This window comes from Sinocyclocheilus rhinocerous, unplaced genomic scaffold (genome assembly GCF_001515625.1).
Source record: "Sinocyclocheilus rhinocerous isolate Xijiao unplaced genomic scaffold, SAMN03320098_v1.1 scaffold460, whole genome shotgun sequence".
Classification (NCBI taxonomy): domain Eukaryota; kingdom Metazoa; phylum Chordata; class Actinopteri; order Cypriniformes; family Cyprinidae; genus Sinocyclocheilus; species Sinocyclocheilus rhinocerous.
In genome coordinates this window covers 56,644-66,863 of record NW_015667268.1, presented here as the reverse complement: position 1 = coordinate 66,863, position 10,220 = coordinate 56,644, and the positions used below count along the sequence as shown (strand labels likewise).

At 40.6% G+C, this 10,220-nt stretch overlaps 1 protein-coding gene across 2 annotated transcripts in view; it reads left to right on the top strand.

Annotated features, from left to right (window-relative positions):
* Positions 1-5,237: 5,237 nt before the first annotated feature.
* Positions 5,238-10,220, top strand: part of LOC107733426 (protocadherin-12-like) — a 13,439-nt gene continuing 8,456 nt past the window's right edge. Inside the window, exons 1-2 of one of the 2 annotated variants that reach the window (XM_016545032.1) lie at positions 5,238-8,222; positions 9,903-9,994. In XM_016545032.1, the coding sequence (XP_016400518.1) occupies positions 5,337-8,222; positions 9,903-9,994 (2,978 nt within the window). In that variant the 5' untranslated portion in view covers positions 5,238-5,336. Of the gene's footprint in view, positions 8,229-9,902; positions 9,995-10,220 lie in introns of both variants that reach the window. The other variant, XM_016545031.1, reaches the window with a different exon arrangement.

The window sequence follows — 10,220 nt, the reverse complement described above, 5'->3', positions numbered from 1 at the left end:
CCATTGCTCAGAGACGCAAAACAGTGCTGTGATCTTTGTTTGGAACTATATTCGTTAGCAAAATTGAGCAAAAACAAGCAATATTATGTCTAAAATGTAAGTCACTTATTGCTTTACTGAACTTGTATAAAATGATTATTAAATGTGTTCATGCTGATATCTGCAGAAAAGCGGTAGCCTACTCTTTGTGTGATATAGATAAAGTTAACTATTTTGAATTATATAAATATAAAAAGTTTACAGAAGCATTTTTGCCGTCTACAATTTAGAATGTCTGGAATTTTGAGTTTTAATAGACTAAGTGTGTGTGTGTGTGTGTGTATAGATATATGTGTATATCAGTGGTCAAACCTGCTTTCCTGCAGTCCGTGTTCTTCTGACTTCTGACTATTTTGTAGTAAGTAACGAATATGCTTCGGGGAAATGTAGTGGAGTAAAAGTATACATTTTAATTAGGAAATGTAGTGGAGTAAAAGTAAAAGTTGGCTAAAATATAAAAACTCAAGTAAAGTACAGATACTCCCAAAAAATACTTAAGTACTGTAACAAAGTATTATTACTTCGTTACGTTACACCACTGGTACTGATACACTAACCAGCCATTGCTCTTTCTTTGCATCTTTCTACATTTTCTCACAGAACATAAAGTGATCCTATTAAAGATGGTTTATTGAAATTTGTTCATGTGCATAGTGAATTGATTTGAACACAATGACAATATATTCTGTATAGTTGGTGACAGAACAGGATGTTGTTGGGTCAAAATGTTGAGAGTTTTCTTCTCTCTTTAAACCAACATAAACTTATTTGCTCTATCTTTTAATTCTGTCTTTGGTGATCACGTATCCTGTCTTAAACCCTGTCCCTTCTCTTAAAATGAACATCTAGGTCAGTAGTTGAAAGTGTGAAAAAAGTGAAAGTGACGTGACATGTGGCCAAGTATGGTGACCCATACTCGGAATTAGTGCTCTGCATTTACCCATCCAAAGTGCACACACACAGCAGTGAACACACACACACCGTGAACACACACCCGGAGCAGTGGGCAGCCATTTATGCTGCGGCGCCCGGGGAGCAGCTGGGGGTTCGGTGCCTTGCTCAAGGGCACCTCAGTCGTGGTATTGAAGGTGGGAGAGAGCGCTGTACATTCACTCCCCCCCACCTACAATCCCTGCCGGTACGAGACTCGAACCCACAACCTTTGGGTTACGAGTCCAACTCTCTAACCATTAGGCCACGACTTCCCCATGTAGTTCAGCTACATCCTGCCCTGAATCACACTCCACCTATAAAAATAAATGCTAGTCCTCCTCATATCTCTGTTTATGGATCAGCTGACAGATTTGTCTCAAGGCTCTGTCCTCAGGATGAGGTCCAGATCGTTTTATCGGGCCTGAGTCATGTCAGCTGTGGAGTGTTTAAGAGGCTGTGCTCTTGTCTCGACAGGCTCCTGAACACACAAAGTGTCAGTCTCTCTTCACCCTCGGAGGGGACGTGAAGGTCAGCAGCCGGTTGCAACAAACCCCTTAAGACAATCTAGTGATAACACACTTACCTTTTTGCATCTTGCATTATTGACAATCTATTTTCCTGTAAAGCTGCTTTGACACAAGCAGTATTTTATAAAGCGCTATACAAATAAAGGTGACTTGACTCAAGAGTTCACCTGCATTTAAGAAAAAAAAAGAATGGATATGAAAGAGAGCAAAAGAGACTGTTATATCGTTATAGGAGGCATAAAGAGTCTCTAATGTTCCATACAGCCCATATTTCCACACGCATGCAGATGCAGATGGTTGAAACCTGCTCCTTCTATTTCAGTCTAATTTAATGCCATTTTCCCCTTTTTTATCATTCCCCTCTTCTTTTGCCCTCAACCTTTCAGATTCAAAAGGACTTGCTCTTGTCTTTTCTTTATCTCCAGTTCAGTCCTGCTAGACTATCTCCCTCTGAAATGAGACAGGTTTTGGGATTGTTGCTATATGTCTTTTGTTGCTATATGTTGCGAGACAAAGTGCTTGACAGGAGAACTTGTTTGTCAGATGGACACTGTTTGTTCAAAAATCCATCTGGAGATAAGAGGCTGTCGTCTGTCAGGAATGTGTTGTGAGATTGTTCGGCTTTCTTTCCAGCCCTCAGATGAGACAAACGGACCTCAAGCCAGTGAAACTTCTGTTTATGTGCGTCTTCACCATTTCCTCTCCGTCTGCTGAAAACATCAACAACAAGCAGCAGTTCATCTCTGCCGGCTGCTTTACTGTGTCACCGTCTATTGTTTAAGCTGTACAATGATGTTTAGATCCCTCATCCTAACGTGATAAGGGAAGGTGGAGGTGGGGGGAAACCCGGGCACTGGGGGAGGTCAGTGTGAAACGCACACACAGAGTGTGTCGGGCAGTGTTGGAGAAAGTTACTTTTAAAAGTAATGCATTACAATATTGCGTTACTCCATAAAAAAGTAACTAATTATGTTACTTAGTTACTTTTTATGGAAAGTAATTTGTTACCTTACTTTTGTGTTACTTTTTAAATCTGGACAGGGCTTGCTTGTATTAGTATGGTTGAACTGGATCATCGAAGGTCAGAAGCAAAGACATTGGTTAATAGAATGGGATTAAATACATAAAGGATATTTGTGTTGTTTAACATTTAATTATTGCAGGTTTGCATCATATTCTGAGTTGCATTATTTTTATTCTTTTTGAGGAATACTGAATCTGTGTTTGTTTTTTGTGAGTGAGATGAATTAATGCATGTTCATATTTATTTTAGAACTACAGTAACATCTTCTGATTTCTCTCAACATGGGGACAGGAGAGCTGTCAGTCAATAAATTGGAAAAAAAAGTAACTTGCGTTACTTATTTGAAAAAGTAACTCAGATATTCTCTTGTAAAGTAATGCGTTACTTTACTAGTTACTTGAAAAAAGTAATCTGATTACGTAACTCGCTTTACTTGTAATGCGTTACCCCAAACACTGGTGTCGGGACTGTGGTCTAATTTAATTCACATATGACATTTTGAAGAAAACCTCAGTGTAGCAATGTGGCAGCCAGATACAGGATATTCTGGGACTTTTGTTTTTCTGCTTTTCATTTGGAAAACCTCACAAATAATTGCATTATAGTTTGGTACACATGCGTGTGTGATATTTCGAAAGACAGTGAGACAGATATGCTTCGGTATCTATCCTTATCACTGTTTAGTTTTAATGCTGCTCACCATTCACATGATTATTATTGAAAAATAGATCCTTATTTGTGAATCTCATATTTCCCAGGTCATATTTCACCCTCAAAAACAAAAGTAAAAAGAATATATATTTTACATCAAGAATTTTATTTTAATTTTAATTTTAATTTTATTTTTTTGCATTAAAACATACAATTGTATTTAACACTCCAAAAGGTTTCTTTCTTTCTTTCTTCTACTTTTTTTCTCTTTTTTAAAGGTATTTGATTGTTAGGTGAAATATGATGCAGACATGTTCTTCAGTCATTTGTGGTGTCTGTTTCTTCTAAATGTAAACAAATTACACTAACAATCTCAGTCTATATGCTTTGTGACCTGCAGAAAGTGACAGAGAGTGAAGGGGAGAAAGCTAAAGAAAGCAAATGGAAAGAAAAGGAATAAGAGAACATGAATAGTCAAACTCTTGGTCAGTGTTTGGTCCAGATGGAGTTAACTAGAAAATAGAGAGAGGATTATGTGTGAAAGCCAAGCCTGTTTCTTTTAGAGATAGATACGGATGACATGAAGTGACCTCTGACCCCTGAGAAACACATGCACACAACTCCCAACTGCCCAATTCATGAGCATCAGATCACACATAAATATGAAATCAAGAGTTAAGGCTTCTGATCTCCCACCTGCTGTCTTTGAACCGCAATAGTAACAGGGGAAGGCCAGCTCACGTCACCTCTCTCTGTTATCATGCAGCTCTGTGTTATCACTCTGGGAAAAGCTTTTATTGGCTCGCAGGTAATGGGATAGTTTATGTTAGGAGACCCCCGTGTAGAGGGGAAGTGGGGGTCTGCACTTTCCCCCTTTTACCATCCGCTTTTCATTGGCCACAAGCCTTCAATAACATATACTGTATTATCCTCTTGCTTTTACAACCAAAACCATTGGGAATAGTATGAAATTATATATAAAATGTTCAAATGTTCATTTGTTAATTTGTGTTCATTCTTAATACTTTAACTAACATTAATTTAGTCAATTAACGTTAATTGACAATTTTTTTTATCAAAACGTTTTTCTTTTCAATACAAATTATATGCAGCATAACAATTTGAGTAAAAGATGTACTAAAAAAAATGTCCTTGTTTTGTTATAAATGCTTTTTGACTACCCTCCACCATATTTTAGAAAAGCATTAGATGCTTCAAATTGAAGTATTTTCACATCAGCACTCTCAGAGGCCTCAGCTCCAGGCCCTGTTTTTTTGTTTTCTGGACCCTAAGGGTCTCACCTTAGATTTGCTTCTACGTTGATGACAGATGCCACAGACCATGACTCTTACTGTGTTTATTTAGACAGTTTGGAAAAGGAGTCAGATGTGTGAAGAGCTGGAGGCAGTGAATGAAAGAAGTGGGATCACGTTTCGTTAAAAGCACACCATTGATTCCAGCCTCATTTATTCAAAATCTACTCCTTGCTACAGATGGGTGGAGTTAAGCAGCACTGTACTCTCCTCCCTCACTATCTGTTATTGGCTTACAGGCCATTCCCGCTTGAATGTGCCATCCCAGCCCCCTAAGTTCCTCAGTTCCTCACTTCATGCTGACTGGAGTGCCGGGAAGCAGCAGCTGTGTGTGAGTGAGTAGAGCTGTAGAATAACATTGATTTGGCTAAGGGAGATTAACTTTATTTATAAATTAGAAGGGTCTGGAAATATTATTTTACAAAAGTGTTTTTGTCTGAATAGTGGTCAATTAATTTCCATAGTAGTTTATTGTTTAATTATTGTGGTGAGGTATAATGTCTGTTGATATCAGTAAATCTAATTGTTAATATAGGGTAACACTACTATAAAGTTATAAATGTGAAGCTTTGTGACAATTATCATTTTCTCATTTTTGTGACATATTTACTGTAAATGATAATTTACAGAGCACCTGGTTGTGGTGGTGCTATCATACATTTTTGACTCTAAAAGAGCAGTTTTCTACTTTTTTGTTTTTCTTTTTTTTAACATAGAGTAGGCAAATGTGTATAGGTTTTGAATATCTTTTGTGAATTGTAGATGTCTTTTGATGTATCAGAATGCCTATCTAGGTGCTTAGCACATTTGACTCTACGTAAAAGGAAATAGGAAACCTCACACACAGTCATGCTCCAGGTTTGGCTCCTTCTGGCAGCTCTTATTGAGTGTTCACCCTGTCATGCCCAGAATATGGGCTCTGCTCCCCTCATTATCCAATATCATGTCTGGGAAGAACAGCCCTCAGGGACAAGGGTGGGTCGCCTCCTGGACGACCTACGTGAACGTGGGGAAACAGGATCACTGGAAAACTTCCGGGTCGTGCCGCATGGACGTGCTCTACCAGTCACAGTTGACTCAAGGGATGGTACCGTGTCAACAATAGGCAGGCTGGACCGAGAAGAGCTATGCTGGGGAGCAGAATTTTGTGAACTAGCCTTCAGTGTTCTCTACAGAAAGGGTGGTGCTATGCATTTCCTGTCAGTTCGTGTGGAGGTGATGGACCAAAATGACCACAGCCCAGTCTTTCCCAGTCTTGTGCAGGAGGTGGAGATCTCTGAGACAGCCTCACTGAGAATGCGCATCCCTCTGGAACGGGCTGTAGATCCAGATGCGGGACAGAATGGCCTGCAGACCTACTCCCTGTCTTCCAACCAGCACTTTGCTTTGGATGTCCGTACTTCTGGAGGGACCAAGCAGGCTGAATTAGTGGTCATCAAAGAACTGGACAGGGAGTTGCAGCCATCTTTAGAACTGATTCTAACAGCCTGGGACAAAGGGGACCCGCCAAAATCAGGCAGCACAAAAGTTGTAGTCACAATTCTCGACTCCAACGACAATAGCCCTGTATTTGAGGAGGCCCCGGGAGTTATCGAACTAGCAGAGGACACTGTTCGTGGGACGATTGTCATTAATCTTCGTGCTACAGACCCTGATCAAGGTGCTAATGGGGAAGTTGAGTACTCTCTTAGTAAACATGTCCCACTGGAAGTGCAAAGACTATTCAGTATCCATCCCAAAACAGGTGTTTTGACTTTACAAGGCCCTTTAGATTTTGAAGAAAAGAATGTGTATGAGATAGACATCCAAGCTCGAGATCTTGGGCCCAATGCAATTCCGTCTCACCACAAGCTGCAAGTCAAATTGCGAGATGTCAATGATAATGCTCCCCGGATACATATAACATGGGCTCCGCCAGATTCCCCTGTTGCAACAGTCTCTGAAGGAGCACCATATGAAACTTTCCTTGCTCTTGTGATGGTATCTGATGCCGATTCTGGGGCAAATGGGCAGGTACAAGTGCACATTCTGAGTGGATCTGGCCTCTTCAGACTCAAACAGATCCATGGAGACAATTACATGGTTGTAATCAATGATACACTGGATCGTGAGAGACAAATGGAATATAACCTTACTCTTCTAGCTCAGGACCGTGGTGATCCTTCTCTATCCTGTATTAAGCACCTGACTGTCCATGTTTTGGATGAAAATGATAACGCACCACTGTTTACAAAAAGTCTCTACCAGAGTGTCCTCAAAGAGAACAACACACCTGGGTTCAGTTTCTTGACTGTGGAGGCACATGATGTTGACCTGGACCTCAGTGGAAGGGTATCATTTTCCATTAGAGAATCAAATGAACTGGGGACACCAACAGCATTTTTCTCAGTCCACCCCAGCAGTGGGGCTGTTACTGTCCAACAATCATTAGACTATGAAGAATCACACTCCTACTCATTTATTGTGGAGGCTGTAGATCAAGGATACCCGCCAATGACCAGTAGTGCAACAGTGCTGGTTGAGATACAGGATGTTAATGACAATTATCCCATAATTCATGAGCCACTACCCAAGAAGGGAATTGCATTGCTAAGCGTCCCAGTGAATGTGGACAAAGGAGAGATTGTGACTGAACTTGGAGTTAAAACTCTGGAGGATAACTTCTACAATCCAGGAAATTACTCTTCCCTTAACAAACGCGAAGGGTTTCTGGCCACCACCATTCGGGCCAGTGATCCAGATTCTGGTCTCAATGGAAGACTCAGTTTTAGAATAACAGATGGCAAGCCTTCTAACCTATTCTTTCTGGACGAAACTACTGGGCAGCTCTGTGTGAACACAACCAATGCAACAGAATTGATTGGCAGAACTTTTAAACTGGGCATTGCAGTATCTGATATGGGAACACCTATGCTAACCACAAGAACCACTTTGGAAGTGACATTCATCAACTTTCGTGACCACCTAAAGAACTTGTCTCATGATAACCAGGCCCAGTACAGTTTTACAATGCTCTTGGCCATCTGCCTTGGATCAACCTGCCTGGTATTATTTGTAGCCATCGCTTTGGCCAAAACATTCTGTCGTCCTGACAAACGGGACAACCGTGCTTATAATTGTAGACAAGCTGAGTCAACCTACACCCGTCACCCACGACGGCCACAGAAGCACATTCACAAGACTGACATCCAGTTGGTACCAGTGCTTCGGGGTCGTAAAGAAACTCCACAAGATGAAGCTGAGGCATTGTCGTGTGCATCACCTTTAGTTGAAAAACCACATCCACAGGGTCAGTTTGCCCTTACACCAACCCTTGCTCGCATGGCTCAAAATCAAGCCCATACGGAAATGGATGGGAACCCACCACTCACTCAAAGCAAGATACTCAGAAAACCTGGGAGCATAGAGTGGAATGGAACACTTCCTTATAACCCAGGAACAACGTATAGAACCCTGCAAAAGACCAGAAATTATTCCTCCTCGTCTTTTGCAAACTCACAGACCAGCACACTCAGACGAAACAAAAATGAAGTCAAGATAACGACCACGGACCCCTCAGAAACCATAACTTCAGTTCCCAGTAATCAGGCCACATTACGGAGACCAAAGACCACAGAAAGAAGAGGAAAGATGGAAGAGTCAGACCACAGGCAGATCCTGAGAAACCTTGTTCGACTCTCTATGGCAGCCTTTGCAGAGAACGGTTCTATTGAACTGTCCTCTGCCTCACCCGAGGTGCAAGTAAGAGATTTTTTTTGTTCTTTTTTACAATACTAACATTTCAGATATGAAAATACATTAGATCAAACTACTTTGAAAGTTATTGGCTTAAATTTCAAGGTATCCCAGTTCATATAGGCTCAAGTACATGATAGTTTTCCCATTCTGCAGTACCTAAGGGGACAGTTGACAGATGATGAAGGCACTGAAGTGTATTCAAAAACACATCAGTGTCACACAGTAACTTAAACCTTTAATATGCCTCAGGAGAAAACGCTGCCAATCCTCAATGTTATCACATTACAGAGTCATACTGAATGTGGAAAGAAAAACAGATTAATTCCATGGTTGTCCTATGAGGGGGGTAGGTACTTAAACCAAATACAGATATTTCTGCACAGTAAGATTACACTTCTCAGACATGTATGGGCTGGTGGTAGTCAGCAACAAATTGCTGGTACTGACCTGATTCTCATTAAATAAAAAAAAGAAAAGAAAAGTGAGAATAACAGCTTTTCACCAGCTTGTATTTCAAAGACCAACAGTGCTGCGCTAGTCAAACTGTGTATCCTCTGGATCTGGGTCCACCCAGATGCTTACCTCTACCGAAACCTTTAGCAGAACAAAAGGTCCTGGCATGGGTTTGAGTCCTCACGTGAATACTGTGGCCAGTCAGGAAGAGCGTGGATCCTGACCCCCACCCTCTTCTCCAATCCACCCTCCCTTACTCACATGGCCCAGTTGGCAAATTAGACCTGTAGCAACTGCAGGGGAAAAGGGGCCGAAATGTCACCGGTGCCTGTCCTCGCAGCCAAGGCTGGGTTTCTTAAGTGCATCCTGGAAGGAAATCTAAAAGAATAGCCTCTGTGTAGAAACAGCTTCCTGTCTCCCCCTCACCCCTTCTACAACTCCACAACCCATTTTCCCGTCCCAGAATGCTCTGTGTGGCTGTCCATCTACTATGTTGCAGCTTATTCTGTAACAGACCAAGGCCTGGGGCCGGTTGCATAAACTGTTTAGACTAGTCTTAAAAAGTTAGTCATCTCATTTTTTTTCTTTAAGACTGGTCATAACTTTTTAAATTCAGTTATGAAAAGGTAGATTGGTCTTAATTGTAGTGGAAAGGTAAGACTGATTTGCCCTATGGCAACTGCTAGTTGGTCAAACTAGTTCTTAAGACACAGTCTTAACATGGTGACTAAGTTTATGCAACTGGCCCCTGCTGGTTTCACAGACAAGGCTTAGACTAAGCCAGGATTAGGTCATAGTCCAATTAGGACATTTAAATAATTTTTATAAACATGCCTTAGAAAAAAAACATTACTGGTGTCTATCTTGAGACAAAATAAAGGCATTGATATATTTTAAGATCAATCAGTGCAAGTTTCTTTCAGTTGAAACAGCTCAGAATTAAGTTTTAGTCTGGGACTAGGCTTAAGCCTTGTCTATGAAACCCGGGGCAAAAGTATATCATGAATTATGAAATTATGGCATTCCAGAAGACCAAATGGCCTGCAAATTGTATGTGGTGGTTCAGGCATTGTGTACAATTTCTATTGTTTTTCAACATGATTAATTGTGAATTCATAATCTGATTTTTATTGTGAATTATTGTGCATTTAATAGATTAAAGTGAGTTATGTGATAAATTCCCCTACATAAAAATATTAATTTTGTGTCATTTTACTTCTACAGCAGGTGTCTCAGCTCCTGTCTCTGTTGCATCAGGGGCAACTTCAGCCTCGACCAAATTTTCGTGGCAACAAGTATTCCCACAGAACTGGCCGGTAAGCCTTTTTGTCCTCCTTTTGACTTTATTCAAGCTCTTGATCAAAAAGACAAAAACTGTAGTCGTGTATATTCATACTAATACAAATACACAGAACTCAAATCAATACCACAATAACAATCTTAGAACATGGTCACAAGTCACTTCACTCACTTCACTTTAGAAGTTGGTCTCATCATTATTCTGATTTTATCAGGTAGATTTCCGGTAAAAAAAAAAAAAAA